The following is a 14,239-nucleotide window of genomic DNA, read 5'->3' on the forward strand; positions in this document are numbered from 1 at the left end:
AGTAAGCATGTTTAAGTAAGATTCGAGCTGAAATAAAGGTCAATAAATACTGACTTTATGCATCCTGCCTCTCATAGTCTGATTCATGCTGAGGGAGGCATACTGAAACTACTATTTTCAGGCCGTATCATACTGAAAAAGAACGTTATTCGGTGACATACCAAACCTAAGGATCTTTTCGCACCATAGTGAATCCGGGTTCGGAACGCGCTGCCGCGATATTCTTCACGCCTGTATCTTCTCTAAACGACCAATTTGACGTTCCCGTACAGGAAAGGTAGCATCTCTGGTCAGAGCGATTTATCAAGAACGCCCCTATACGAATAAGATTCCGAACTGACCTCGAATGCGAGGGGGATAGTGCCAAGTGATCCTAACCCGAAGATTCTACTTGGCTTTAGAGAGAAGAATTATATTTTTCCTTGTACTTTGCCGTCGTTTGGGGTGAATTGGAATTCCATTATAGGGCTCGTCAATTACCCGGGAATGTATCCCACTGTGGCCTCAAAAGTCCGGACTTTCTATGCGCAAAAAGCTGTACGTATATATATACTGAGTATTGACGGGACCTAACGAGAAATTCCTACTATTCTCCCATTTGTGTTTGCTTGCTATGCTTAGATCATGCGTATGTATATCAGACTCTTCGCTCAATCCCATGGCTGAAGTGTCGAATCTGTATAGTACAATAAAAGACTCTCCTGAATAGCTTGAACTCAAGATAACCGAGGCTTTATCAACGAGATGCTTGTGGGCATGTGAGCCGCATCGCGCGGAGGTATCACATGCGGTACTTGACCAGGTCGCGGTCACGTGAATCGCCCAGACACCGTTCCATATTGCGACTCTCGGGGATGGCGTACGAGTGCGAGGATTCAGCCTGTCCTCGCGCTTTTCAGTGCTCACCCGCCATCCCTCAATTTCTAGCACATATACACTATGGCGTGATAAGATCCTGAAAATCAGTATATCAATGAAAGATATCTTTTTTCAGTATAATTTGGCCTGAAAACTATAACGTCAGTATGCTTTCCTCAGTACGAATCAGACCAAGAGAGAATTGATATTTAAAGTTAGCATGTATTGGCCTTGATTTCAGTTCAATTCCTACTTAAATACACATTCTTATTTTCAGTATTTTAACCTAGTACAGTGGCGTTAGTTGCACGCGACTACTGGATTAGGAACGGGAAAGTTAAAATATTCCCGATACGCAAAAGAGTGAATTCAACTCCTCGAGCCATCCTCAAACTTGGCTGTATGCGAGGCCAGAGATCAATAACTGACTTGATCATACTAAGAGACTCGTATGCATGTAAGCTTATGGGCAGGTAATCCTTCCAAACCCCTCGATTATTCAATCACACGGTACTCAAATCGACTTAATTGCGTTCATAAGCAGGAAAAACTTCAACGATAGCAAATGTATAAAAATCAAAGCGAGTATTAAACAAGGTGCAACCCCATTCAAGAGGGACCGAAAAAAAATCCATGATTGCGACCATAAACGTCCACCGACCTGAAACCTCGAACGAACCGCCCCGTCTACCCAAGCCAACCCATCCACCCAGCACCAAATTCCAGTTACGACCACTGGAACTGGAACTGTTGTTGTCCGCCCCTCGCTCCGCCACGACCAAAGAACATGTTCTGGAAGGGCATTCCTCCTCCTTGCTGGAACTGGAACCCACCGGGGAATCCGCCTGGGAATCCGTGTCCACCCTGGCCGGAAGTGGGGTCGTTGGGGTCGTCGCCATTGTCGAATCGGGCGCGGAGTTCGGGTTGGAGAGGACCTCGTAAGCTTCGTTGACGGCGGCCATCTTGGCTTCGCTGCCACCCTTGTCGGGATGCGCTTTGAGAGTTGCTTTTCGGCTGTTTCGAGTGAGTTAGAACAAGTGGGGAAGGTGGATTTGGATCGGACTTACTAGGCCTTTTTGATGGTCTTTTCGTCTGCATCCCTGGATACGCCCAAGACCTTGTAGTAGTCCTTGTTTCGGCTCTGCTTCAATAACCTCCTAGCCTTTTCTAATCTCTCGGCAATCGTACGGCTCGTTCGTCCGGTGACCTCGAACGCCTTTTCGAGCGTCCTAACAGCCTCTTCCCACTCTTCCTTGGCCATCAACCCAGCGGCTTTACCCTCCAACGCGTCGGGATCTTCGGGATCCATTTGTAGAACCTCGTTACACCAGATTTCGGCCTTAGCAGGAAGCTCCATCGATGTATACGCCTTGCACGCTGCCCAGTATATCCTCTGTCTCCTCAGGGAGTGTTTCTTGGGTACGACCGAGGTAGGCAAGTGCAGATGCTTGGTGCCTTCTTCAAGCGCAGCGTCAAACGAATCGGCCAATCCACCTTCGCCCTTGTTGCCGATAACCAACTTGGCCAAGTTACGCCAGTCCTGGGCATCGACGAACCGTTCGAGTTTGGACTGTTCCTTGTCGAGGCGTTTGTAGACCCTGTGCGCGTTGCGACATAGCTTGGAATCGGGATCGAGTTGGAGGCACTTCTTGACGGTGGTAAGGGCTTGAGGTGTTGGGGCGAGAAGGAAATACGTCAAGTTGGCAATGCGAACGAACATGTGTGATGTGGGCGCCATGAGGTGTGTCAAGCGACTATCAACATGACCGTATTTAGTAAATCCGTAATAATAGGTAAACAAACATCACCCACGTCAAGTCTGCGGCAGCTTGTTCGAGGTCCCCTAACGCGAGTGCGCAGTTGGCACGGAGTTCTCGGAGACCAGAGTGGTGCGAGGCGGTGAGGAGCGCTCGTGTTGATTCTTCGACGCAAATATCCCAGTGCTTGTTCTTGGCTGCTTTTTCAGCATTGCGATGCGCGACTTGACCCTCTGTGACTGCAAATAGCTAGTATACAAATTAACAAATGAGCAGGATACAGTCGCGATGCCGCTTACCAAGTCAACCGCAGCATTGTCGCCCTTGTTCTTGACGGTGTATTGGTTCGCGAATTTCGTGGCCTCTGCCCAATTCCCCTCTCGGGCAAACAAGCGAGCCTTCATGAACAAGGCCTTGTCAAAGCCATCGCCAGTGAACTCGAGGACTCTGTCCAAATCGGCCATGGCGCGAGAATGTTGGTTCTGGGACATGTATGCTGTTGCACGCTTGTAAAGCAGCAGATAACTCTCTGGAGCAAGCTCGAGAGCCTCGGAGTATGCGCGCGTAGCATCGTTGAATTGGCCCGCGGCGAGAGCAACGTCGCCTCGTCTTGTCAGCGGTCGAAGCTCCTTGCCACCGGGTCTGGTCCCACCAAGCACGGCGGGAGCCGCAGCAACAGCTAATAGCATATAGTGAACCCACATGGCTCCAAGAGAGTCGAGTGGTCGTCGTCAGAGATGAGATCGCTCTATATGAGCTCGTCGACGTGGTCGGTTGTCTCAGCGTCTAACGTGGCACTTCGCAAGACCCTGCTGACAAATCTGATCAACACATCACGTGTCATTACGTCTCTTTCTCCCGATTCGGCCGCAAATTAGGCCCATGGCGTGATCCATTTGTATGCATGCTATTTTCTTCTTCCCTCGACCACCATGCCTCACGCGGACAGCAGCTACTTGCCCGACAGTGTAATAACCAAAGCTCAACTCTGGGCTCACATACACGAACAATTGGGATATCTTATCGCCAGCCAGCGTCAGTGGGTCAGCCCTTTCCATCCGGTGTAAATTATCTTCGGAAATAACCGTAGATTCCTTCCGGACGGACTGTCAGGTGTCCAACCTCGCCAACGCAAGTAGCCTCATATATCATTCGCTCGCATCCTTTCCCGAGTTTGGAACGGGGGATTCGGCGGTGAATTGGTCTGGTAATGGGAATCTCCGTTTTTGATCGTATTACATATCTGAACTCATGGACAAGGCTTTTATTTGGCCTCTGAGTTTGTCCCTCACTCCAAGCCAGACCCGTCCGGACCCAGACTACTCCTCGGTCCATTCTGCGGGCGCCCGGCATGCCAGTTTATTCGAGCTCAACCAGGCAAGGGCGTCTGCGCTGATGCCTTTGTCAATAAATCTACTGTGCTTGTCAAGGACGTCGAGGCCTATCCAGGTCATATCGCATGTGATGGGGGAACAAGGAGTGAGATTGTTTCGCCTATTTTTGCTGCAGATTGTTTGAAGGAGGGCGCGTTTGAGGAGGTAGATCGTGAAGGAGTTGAGAAGATCGCAAAGCTTCTGGGAGGGGTGTGACTGGTGATGACGATGGTTAAATATCTCTGCTCTGGGTTAGACCGTGGATATAGACTAGAAAGTAAACTATCGAGAGGGCGTTGCCTATATATCCCGTTGCCACACCCATCAGAAAAGAACACAAATTTGAGCTAAAGACTCGCAACTCGAGTTGTCCAAAATATTGTTTCATAATTAATTCTACACGTCTTTTGCTCTATGAGTACAATTGCCAGCAAAAGTATGAAATCAAATAGCGCTCACTCACATCACACTTCTCTAGTTGGCCTCGGACTTGCTAAAATACTTGGGCAGGACAAATGCCAGCTTTTTCCTGTCCTCCTCGGGCCAGTCCCTCGTGATTAAGGAATATTGCATTCCACCCTCGGCGCTCGTGAGCACATCCCCACGCTCGACAATCTCGTGTAACTCTTCGAGGATCGTGGCGGTGATCTACAGGGTCGCAGGGACAGCGCCAAAAATGTTAATCAGACCTGAAGAACGGGGGAGGTCCAAACTCAATTAGAGTTGGACGTACCTTGCGGGATCGATCGGCATTATTCGATAGAGTCTTGTAGACTTCTGCAACCGTCACGGGCTCTTCGCTCACTCGCCAGGCGTCGTAGTCTGTAGCGGTAGCAACGAGCGCGTAGCTATAATTACAAGTCAAAATAGTCAAGTGGTTGATCAATTAACTTTTTTCCCCCGAACTTACCTGATCTCGGCTTCTCTAGCCAACTTGGCTTCGGGCAAGGGAGAGAAGCAAGGGCCTGATATCAGTCAGTAGAGGCGCGAGCAGAAGGCTGGGAGAACATGTTTACATTTTGAATCATGGGTATAAGGGCCTTGGTAAGCTGAGTATCAAATGGATCTCCAAACATGGCATGCGCAACGATCGAAGTGCCTTCAAAGAACGAGGCGGGACGGACGCCTTTGGTTCGGTCGATGATCTATGTATGTCCCGACATCAGATTACAACTTGTTCATACTCAAACAGAAAACCGTATGAAACTTGCCTGATCAGGAACGACGAAATCTCCGGGATGAATTTGCTCCCTCAAACTCCCGACGGCCGAAAATGCAACGATGACTTTGACACCCAACGACTTGAGCGCGGCGATGTTTGCTCGAGCAGGGACGTCCGATGGGAGGATACTATATATGACCATACGTCAGTTCTAGATCTAGTTTGAATAGCGAAGATGATAACAAACTAACTTGTGCGATGTTCCATGTCTCGCTAAAAATGCTAACCTCACGCCAGAAGGCAGCTCGGAGAGTAATGGGCGACGAAGGGAGTCCCCATGGAGTTTTGGGATTAGCTGTCTCGCTGCAAAGTTTTTCTTTGAGCTGCCGTCTAAGAAACGAGCAAGAATCGACTTACACAGGAGTCAGGTTTTCGAGGTTGTATAAACCGCTACCACCAATAACGCCGATAAGAACTGTGCGTTAATTTGTTAACAATAATACTTGAGGTGATTTGAGAATAACTGGTAGCGGATACCTTGGCGAGAGGCCATCGTGAACGATCGTAGAAACAAGCTGGTTGATGGTATCAAATGTAAATTAGTTCGGGAAGCGTTATATTGGACCCTGAGCACGCCAAGCGCCGCTTGGATTTGCCGATGGCCTAACATCTAGATTTGCCTTGTGGTAGACAAGTGCAGGAGCAGACAAAGGGTTAAATCAACGATTTCCGTTAAAGACATCGCGATGTTTTACTCATAAGCATATGTAGCACGAACTCACGGGTCACTCGAGCTTAGAGATGTTTATAGAAGATAGTTAGCCTGAGGTTGTAGACATGACCAGGTTGTTATTCTGCTAGATAATTATGAGTAATATCTATGCAGCCGGTTACAGATATAAAATTTGCTTGTATGTTACAGTGGGGCATAAAAACTCAGAGTGAAAAGTAGGAATGCTCGAGGCAGGGAGCATGAGCATACGTACCAGCAAAAGAGGATATCCATCGCGTCTTCTTGTGACGATTCGGTGGTCAACATTTCTAACTCACGTAGACCAATAATACGAATAATCGCAGTATTAGAAAGTAGATTTGTCTGGCTTTTATTAATTTAAACTATGAGTAATTCGAGTTGGAGCTGAATCCAACTTCAGGTTGGGGTTCAATGATGTCTAATTCGGCGATACAACAAAACTAACCGGCTTTCAGTAAGCCCTGCCATCTCGCCTGATTTACGTCCGGTGAACTGAGAATTTTCGATATAATCAAGACAATAAGATTTATCGATGATTGGATGAGAAAAAGCATAAGCCCCAGAGGTTATCGATGTCTGACCTAAAGACATGAGACCTTGAGTAAGTGCTATGCGCAGTGGGCCTTTCCTGGGTATATCTACCCGGTTACTTGATGTGACTATGGGCTACATCACTGTTCTGTAGCACCGCAAGGTATTGGAAAATATTGAATTTACCTCGTCGCCCTGGTGGTTGTATATTAGCCGTTAGTGTGAGATTTGCTTGGCACTGGTCGTCGTGTCCAGACTCATAAGTCAGTAAACTCATGAGTTATTACTCGTGGAAGCCAAAACAGGGACCAGAACCCACAGATTTCAGGGCTGACCAGACCGAACCCATTCGGATGCATCTAATGAGGTGAGTTGCTGGGTGAAACACGTGAAGCGCCGGGCGGTTCGGGTTGATTTACCCACAACCGGGGCTGGCAATATTCTTGTCGATCACTCAAGAAAATTGATTTACCACATTTTCATCTTTCTCTTTATTTGCCGGTATAATGCTATAGTTACATTGGAAATAACCGTATACTTGACTCTGAACCGGGATTGTGGTGGAACATCATGAACACTGGTATTGTGTGTTACCGGTTAACTACTTGCGATTTGCACAACATGGCCATACTCTGAAATGTATCCAAGGCATACGATACTAAACTAATTCATATTACCGGAGTCGCAGCCTTGACGTCACCTCCATGTTCGACAGCCCAAGTACTGTCCGCAACCGGCCATTACATTCTTTTTTCCTTAGCTAGCCCGATGGGTCCGGTCGTATCTTCACCCAGTCTTTTCGTCGGATCCCGTACCGGCGCGGAGACGCGGCCCCCATCGTAGGACCACAGCTGCGAGCCCACGCTCTCCGCCCAAGGCACCAGCCCGCCAAACCACCTCTTCCGCGCAAGTCGCTCACGCCAAGCCCTATGGCCTGCAATCATAGCCCGACCAGCTCTCTATAAAGCTCTCTCACTACTCCTCTATCCTTCCTCATCTCTCAGCGCTTCTACTACATCCACTTACTTTCACTCCACTTCCTGCCGCATCCGGGAGTTCGGCCATGCAGCTCGATCCATCCTCTCTTCATCGCAGGAGCCCTGCTTCCTGTGACTCATGCTGCCATTCGCCAGCATACTCTCGAGGTCAGCCTGCTTCTTTGCCTTGCCGCCGGCTTCGACTTCGTCTGACTTTCCACAGCTCACCTATGGCACAAACAACGCCGATGGCACCACCCGCGAGTCCTGGCTCATCATCGGCCAGACTCCGGGTCCTCATCTGGTCTGGGACGAGGGCGATGACATCTCCGTCAAGGTCGTCAACAAAGGCCACGAGCCTGTCACCATGCACTGGCACGGGTACGTCCGTTACATCCTTCATCCCCGCTCTGCCACTGACTACCACCGCAGTATCGAGCAAGTCGGCTCTCTGTGGTCCGATGGCGTCCCAGGACTCACCCAGTGGCCAATCCCGGTCCAAGGCGACTTTGTCTACAACTTACCGTCAAGCAAGCTGGCTTCCACTGTACGTGCCATTCAGCCCTAGCTTGGCCTCATAGCTGACTGCTCGCTCGCAGGGTACCACTCTCACTACGTATGAGTCTCGATGTGCGATGTGTTGCGCTCAACTGACATAGCTGAACAGAAAATGCAACTCGACGACGGTCTCAAAGGCACGATCTACATTCGCCGAGACCCAACAAGCCCAAGCCTTTCAGCCAGATCTCGACTGATGCGGCTGTGCTCGAGAAGCTCAAGCAGGCCGAGAACAATGCCCTTCTGCTCAACGTGTACGTGTGCTCTGCTTCGATCCAGTCTTCTCTGATGCTCTGATGCAGATACGACTACAAGCACTACACCTCGGAACACTGGATGGCAGAGTGGGAGCGCACGGACATCGAGCAGCTCTGCATCGACAACCTTCTGAGTAAGTCCGTACTGTACGTGTACCCTCGATCAAGTCACTGACCGCTCGGGGTAGCCAACGGAAAGGGACCTGTGATATGCCCGGACATGAACGAGCTCAACGCCGTCGCCAATGCTCAGCAGAAGCCGCTGACCAAGAAAGGTGCGTAAGTCATGCGCACCTGTTTGGTCTGACCTGGTCGCTGACAGCCATGCTCAGATGCAACCCAGCAGCAAGCTGATGTACCCGTACCCTGGATCCAAGGTTTGTGATATCCACCGAGTGTACACTTTGGCTTGCTGATACGCGCATAGCCTGACATAGTCGAGCCTGCGATGTGGACAGAGTGCACAAACTCGAACACGACATTCGAGGTGTTCTCTGCCAAGCAGTCCAACGGATGGGTCGCCTTCAACCTGCTTGTGAGTGCATTCTCAGCCTTTCTGTGCTTCTAATTCATACTGACATCGGGTACAGAACAGCGGTGCGCTGTGGGACTTGCGTGTCTCCATCAACTCCCACAAGCTCTACTTCTGTAAGCTTATGGCTGCTTTTGTGCTTTTGCTGGTCACTAACGCTCCAATCAGTTGCTGCTGACGGCCACTACACCAAGATCCAGACAGCACATCCCTCCTCATCCCTGTTGGCAAGTTCTTTGTCAAGCTCAACCAGACCCCTGGCAACTACTGCATCTGCGCTGCTGTTGTTCTTCCTCAGCTCATCACAGGCTTCTCCATCCTTTGCTACTCTGACAAAACCGGCACTGGGCTTGTGCAGGCAAAGACTCTGCCCCCGGCTAAGAAGCCTGTCAGTAGCTATCATGTACTTTTCAAGCTCAAACACTGACACTATACACAGTGGATCAACTATGCTGGCAACCTCATCAACAGCAGAACTGACCTTGTCATGGCCAACCTTGCTCTGTTCCCTGACTTACCACCTCTCAAGGCAACGCTGATGTCACCATCCCGCTGAATGTCACCTGCACTGGCAAGTTTGGATGGGTGCTCAATGGTGCGCTTCTTTCTGCTTCTGATGGTTTGTCCAGCTAACTTGGCGCATACAGGCAAGTTGTGGGTGTTGCCTCTGGACAACTTCACCCCTCTGCTGTTCCAGCCCAGCCAGTTTGCATTGCTCAACAAGTACACATACTTCTTGTACAAGAATGGGTTGGTTGTTGACCTAATCTTCACCGTCACTGCCAGCAACCCTGCAATGCACCCTCCTCACCCAATGCACAAGCATGGTGTCAAGGCGTGGCTGCTTGGCTTGGGACGGTGTGTTCCTGTATGCAAGCATCAAGGCCGCTGTGGATGCAGGATACAAGGGTGTCAACATGAAGAACCCGCTGTACAGGGATGACTTTGTTACTGTGAGTGATCAGGGCCAGTGTATGCGTGTTACAATCCCCTTACTCATACCATTGAATTTGCCTGATTTTTCTAATATTTTACTATTTTTTACAAACCCTTTATCTCTACTTTTTCAATCACGTGATCTTGGCGCTTACCATGCCAAGATGCCGCACCAAGATGCCGCGCCAAGATGCTGTGCCAAGGGCGCTTAGGAGAAATCCACGCTTCTGCGCAGCCCGCAGCACGCTTCTCTTTTTATATAGACTCTTCTTTTCTCACACGCATTGACCATGTACATACCTTTCACTTGTCTATATAAACAGCAGGAAAATTGCTTGGAGACCCCAAGTCAATTTTACCTTGTCTCATACCCATTGAGGAAGCTCCAGCCAGCTAAGTAGCCGGCCCCCAGAAGTTCAGCTGACATAACCTCCTTACCTTAACTTACCACACCTCCCAGGCCTAAGGCCCCTTGTCAGTAGATCAGTAGTAGATAGCCGCCTTACATGGACTTAGGGTAACCTAGATAGTTAGATTACATATGTGTGTGTCGTACACCACTGTAAGGTGGGTACACGCTGGTGGAGGCGGGCGCTTAAGGCCGTACTACTACAAGCTTATGTAATCTAACTTAACTAGGCTATACTACGGCCGCTGTAAGGCGGACTTCTACTGGCTATCTACTGCAAAGGGGCCTGAGGCCTGGGAGGTGTGGTGAGTTAAGTAATGGGGGTGACTTCTGATAACAACTGGGCCGGCTACTTAGCTGGCCGAATAATCCCTCCTCAATGGATATGAGACGAGGTAAAATCAACTTGGTGTCTCCAAGCGATTTCCCTGCTGTATATATGGCAAAGCACACTATCTACATGGTCTGTGCGCGTGAGAGAAAGAAGTACTAAGACAAATGAGAAGCATGCTGCGGGCTGCGCAGAAGCGTGGATTTCTCCTAAGCGCCCTTGGCACGGCATCTCGGCGCGGCATCTCGGCATAATAAGCGCCGAGATCACGTGATTGAAAAACATAAGAAAAAGGGTTCGTAAAAATAGTAAAAATATCAGAAAAATTGTCCAATTCCAGTGGTATTTGTTAGGAGGTTATAACATTGCCCCCCCTTAAAGGCTCTTGGCGGAGTCACAAGCCTTTTTCAGTCGTGACTTGTTGAAGCGTTGGATCTCCTCCTGACTGTGATCTAGGAGCTCTTCTGGTTCCCAGGAATTGTCTTCCGGACCATAGCCTTTCCATTTGATTAGGTAAAACCACTTTCCCCGTTGTTGCTTGGAGTCAATGATTTGTTCCACCTTGTATTCTTCTTCCCCTCTACTGTTTCAGGAGGGGGCCTTTCCAGGAATGGTTGACTTGGAGATATATGTGCCCTGGATAACAATCCCACATAGAATACGTCGTGGATCTTGAGAGTTTCTGGCAGTTTGAGGCGGTACGCATGGCTGGACACCTTCTCTAATACCTCAAAGGGGCCCAGTTGTTTGGGATCCAGCTTGTTGGAATTTGTCCTGAGTTCCACGTTTTTTTCTGTCTAGCCAGACTTTTTCCCCAATTGAATATTCAGGGGTTGTTCCTTTATCCCTTGTCATCCGTTCCTTGCTCATTCTGAGGGCCGCTTCGGCTTCCTTCCATCCCGGGCTAAGTGTCTGCCACAAGATCTGCTTCTGGGACGTTTGCGGGGACGTTTGACGGATTCATGACGGGGTTTCTGCCATAGACTAATTCAAAGGGGGTTTTTCCTGTGGCGGAATGTTTTGCATTGTTGTAAGCATATTCCGCTAGTGGCAACCAGGTAGCCCAGTTGGAGTGGTCTGCAGCAACATATGATCTGAGGTAGAATTCAATAAACTGATTCACCCTCTCTGTTTGGCCATCAGATTCTGGGTGGTAGGCTGATGAGAAGGCCGGTTTAACCCCTAATTGCTGGTATAGTGCCCTTAGAAACTTTCCCGTGAATGTGGTTCCACAATCCAAAATGGTTTTAACCGGTAATCCGTGCAATTTCCAGACATGACTGACAAATAGGTCTGCTAGCCCCTTAGCGGTCACCTTTTTTGAGGTTGGGATAAAGTGCCCGAACTTGGAAAAGGAGTCAATGACTACCAAGATTGCATCGTGCCCATTTGACTTAGGGAATCCTGTGATAAAGTCATACAAGATGGTGTGGAATGGAAATGGGGGGACTTCCAGCGGTTTTAGCGCTATGACTGGTGCATGGGCTTGTCGATTGGCTTGGCATACCGGGCAACATTCCACCCATTCCTTGGCGGAGGACTTCATGCCTGGCCACCAGTAGTTACAACTTAGTAGTTCCAAGGTACGTTGTTGTCCGGGGTGTCCTGCCAGGGGTGCGTCATGGAATTCTCTGAGTAGCCGTTCCTTCAGGGCTTCCGAGTCTGGGACTACTAGTTTGCCACGGTACCAGAGGAGGTCCTCTTCCCAGTCATAATCCTTGTATGCCTTACGGATGGAGGGGGGAGCGTTGTCCGCATCTTCTGTGAGGAATTGGATAATAGACTCAAGGGATGGGTCTTCTCTAAGCTTGGTGCGGATTTCCGTGACAATTTCCAGTTCCTCTTCTGACGTATTGGCAAAAACTTCTGTAGGGATCATAACTTCTGGTTTGGGGGGAAGATCAACATAGTCTGCGCGTCGGGACAGTGCGTCTGGTTTCCCTGATTGTTTCCCGGGTCAGTAGTGGATCTCAAAGTTGAAGTCACTCAGGAAGATGCGCCATCTAGCGTGCCTGCGGTTGAAGGTCCTAGCCTGCCTCCAATATTCCAGGTTCCTGTGATCTGTGAAGACCTGAATTGGTTTGTCTGTTGCTTCCAGGAAAATTTGCCATTCTTCCAGGGCTTTGATAATTGCTAGAAGTTCCTTATTGTGGGTGTCATAGTTGGCTTCTGCGCTGGAAAAGGACTTGGACATATATGCGACTGGGTGAAGGCGGTTATCCTCTCCTTGCTGACTTAAGATGGCTCCCATGGCTACTCCTGACGCGTCCGTTTCTAGGTAGTAGGGAAGACTGGGGTTGGAGTGGATTAGGACAGGTGACTGGGTGACGAGGGACTTTAGTTCCTGGAAAGCAGTTTCCTCCAGGTTACCCCATGACCAAGGGGTTTCCTTTTGGTGAGGTTATGTAGAGGTCGCGCGACAGAACTAAAATAGAGGGTCGCGCGACAGAACTAAAATTGGGAATGAACCGGCGGAGATAATTGACAAAACCTAAGAAGGCCTGGACCTGTTTGACCGTTTTAGGTGTGGGCCATGACGTAACGGCTTCAATCTTCTTTTGGTCCATGGAGAAGCCAGCTGGGGAGATGACAATACCAAGGTAGTCTACCGTGGTGACATGAAAGTGACATTTGGAGAGTTTACAGAACAACTGGTTCTTCATCAATTGTGAAAGGACTTCCCTGACATGGGAAGGGTGGTCCTCAGGTTTTTTGGAGAAGATCAGAATATTGTCCAAATAGATAACCACTGTGACATCAATGAGGTCTCTGAACAGGTCATTCATGAAGTGTTGGAAGGCGGCTGGGGCGTTGGTGAGGCCAAAAGGCATCACTAAGTATTCAAAAAGCCCGTATTTGGTCCTGAATGCCGTCTTCCATTCATCCCCTTCTTTGATTCTGACGTTGTTATAGCCCCAGCGTAGGTCAAGCTTTGTGAACAGTTTGGCATTTCGTAATTTGGCCATGAGATCATCCTGTCTGGGGAGAGGGTAGACATTTTTGTGGGTAACTTTGTTGAGCTTTCTGTAATCCACAACAAGCCTAAGGGAACCATCAGCCTTTTTGACAAACATGACAGGGGCTCCGGCAGATGAGGTACTGGGGCAGATCTTGCCCGTGGCTAGTTCTTCATTGATGTGTTGTTTGAGTGCCTTGGATTCCGCATCCGTCATGCCATATATGGGGCCTGGGGATAATTTGGCGTCTGGAACAAGGTCTATGGATATAGCATACTCCCTGTGTGGGGGGAGGACCTTAAATTCTTCCTCGCCAAATACTCTAGCAAACTCATGGTACTGGGGGGGGAGATCTGCTAGAGGGTCTAGGTCCGCTTCTTCTTCGGAGGCAATCTGTACCTGTTCAGGGAATGTGACTAATCCCTGTTGCCAGTCAATAAGAGGGGCTTCTGCCGTTAACCATGTCATGCCTAGAATAGCCGGGGTGTTGCCTATGGGGCAAACAAGGAAGGGGATAGAGTGGGAGTGGCCATTGGCCAAGACCGTGAGGTGAACCTGGTGCCAAATGCGACCAGTCTGTGATATAGTACCGTCTAACATCCTCACAACTTGTGGATTTTTGAGTTGGGTTTTTGGAATTTTTAACTTTTCAACCACGGAGGGGGAGATGAAATTTGATGTTGCTCCGGAGTCTATGAGTGTTCTGAGGGGTTCTGCCGGGGAATTCTGGACATATAGATCAATAAATAATAGGGGTTTCTTATTTGAGTCTAGAGCAAGAGATACAAATTCAAAACTATCTACTAAGTTGTCCATTTTTGGAGTCAAGGGCTTGGCAGCAGTCCTT

The 14,239-nt window shown here is 49.1% G+C and overlaps 6 protein-coding genes across 6 annotated transcripts; 2 read left to right on the top strand and 4 right to left on the bottom strand.

The window, feature by feature from the left end:
• Positions 1 to 1,584: 1,584 nt before the first annotated feature.
• On the bottom strand, positions 1,585 to 3,319 carry RhiXN_03643 (co-chaperone; the record flags this gene model as incomplete). The annotated part of the gene is made up of 4 exons (XM_043323460.1): positions 1,585 to 1,864; positions 1,926 to 2,612; positions 2,671 to 2,864; positions 2,915 to 3,319. The coding sequence occupies 4 exons, from the start codon at positions 3,317 to 3,319 to the stop codon at positions 1,585 to 1,587; spliced, it is 1,566 nt and encodes a 521-aa protein (XP_043175879.1).
• Positions 3,320 to 3,547: 228 nt separating this feature from the next.
• RhiXN_03644 (methionine-R-sulfoxide reductase) lies at positions 3,548 to 4,204 on the top strand (the record flags this gene model as incomplete). The annotated part of the gene is made up of 3 exons (XM_043323461.1): positions 3,548 to 3,650; positions 3,706 to 3,822; positions 3,876 to 4,204. The coding sequence occupies 3 exons, from the start codon at positions 3,548 to 3,550 to the stop codon at positions 4,202 to 4,204; spliced, it is 549 nt and encodes a 182-aa protein (XP_043175880.1).
• Positions 4,205 to 4,462: 258 nt separating this feature from the next.
• RhiXN_03645 (5'-methylthioadenosine phosphorylase) lies at positions 4,463 to 5,703 on the bottom strand (the record flags this gene model as incomplete). The annotated part of the gene is made up of 8 exons (XM_043323462.1): positions 4,463 to 4,636; positions 4,722 to 4,836; positions 4,899 to 4,921; positions 5,005 to 5,133; positions 5,179 to 5,338; positions 5,394 to 5,513; positions 5,568 to 5,625; positions 5,688 to 5,703. 8 exons carry the CDS (start codon positions 5,701 to 5,703, stop codon positions 4,463 to 4,465), a joined length of 795 nt encoding a protein of 264 aa, XP_043175881.1.
• Positions 5,704 to 7,139: 1,436 nt separating this feature from the next.
• On the top strand, positions 7,140 to 9,315 carry RhiXN_03646 (Multicopper oxidase; the record flags this gene model as incomplete). Its single annotated transcript, XM_043323463.1, has 14 exons — positions 7,140 to 7,160; positions 7,200 to 7,345; positions 7,403 to 7,580; positions 7,636 to 7,793; positions 7,845 to 7,959; positions 8,012 to 8,028; positions 8,108 to 8,224; positions 8,273 to 8,361; positions 8,416 to 8,506; positions 8,550 to 8,604; positions 8,655 to 8,762; positions 8,818 to 8,875; positions 8,954 to 9,147; positions 9,199 to 9,315. The coding sequence occupies 14 exons, from the start codon at positions 7,140 to 7,142 to the stop codon at positions 9,313 to 9,315; spliced, it is 1,464 nt and encodes a 487-aa protein (XP_043175882.1).
• A 1,495-nt stretch (positions 9,316 to 10,810) lies between these two features.
• On the bottom strand, positions 10,811 to 11,305 carry RhiXN_03647 (Retrotransposable element Tf2 protein; the record flags this gene model as incomplete). The annotated part of the gene is made up of 3 exons (XM_043323464.1): positions 10,811 to 10,972; positions 11,020 to 11,193; positions 11,243 to 11,305. 3 exons carry the CDS (start codon positions 11,303 to 11,305, stop codon positions 10,811 to 10,813), a joined length of 399 nt encoding a protein of 132 aa, XP_043175883.1.
• A 34-nt stretch (positions 11,306 to 11,339) lies between these two features.
• Positions 11,340 to 14,208, bottom strand: RhiXN_03648 (Retrotransposable element Tf2 protein; the record flags this gene model as incomplete). Its single annotated transcript, XM_043323465.1, has 3 exons — positions 11,340 to 12,376; positions 12,422 to 12,824; positions 12,883 to 14,208. 3 exons carry the CDS (start codon positions 14,206 to 14,208, stop codon positions 11,340 to 11,342), a joined length of 2,766 nt encoding a protein of 921 aa, XP_043175884.1.
• Between the last annotated feature and the right edge of the window lie 31 nt (positions 14,209 to 14,239).

The sequence above is a fragment of the Rhizoctonia solani genome, chromosome 1, assembly GCF_016906535.1.
Source record: "Rhizoctonia solani chromosome 1, complete sequence".
NCBI classification, from domain to species: Eukaryota; Fungi; Basidiomycota; class Agaricomycetes; order Cantharellales; family Ceratobasidiaceae; genus Rhizoctonia; species Rhizoctonia solani.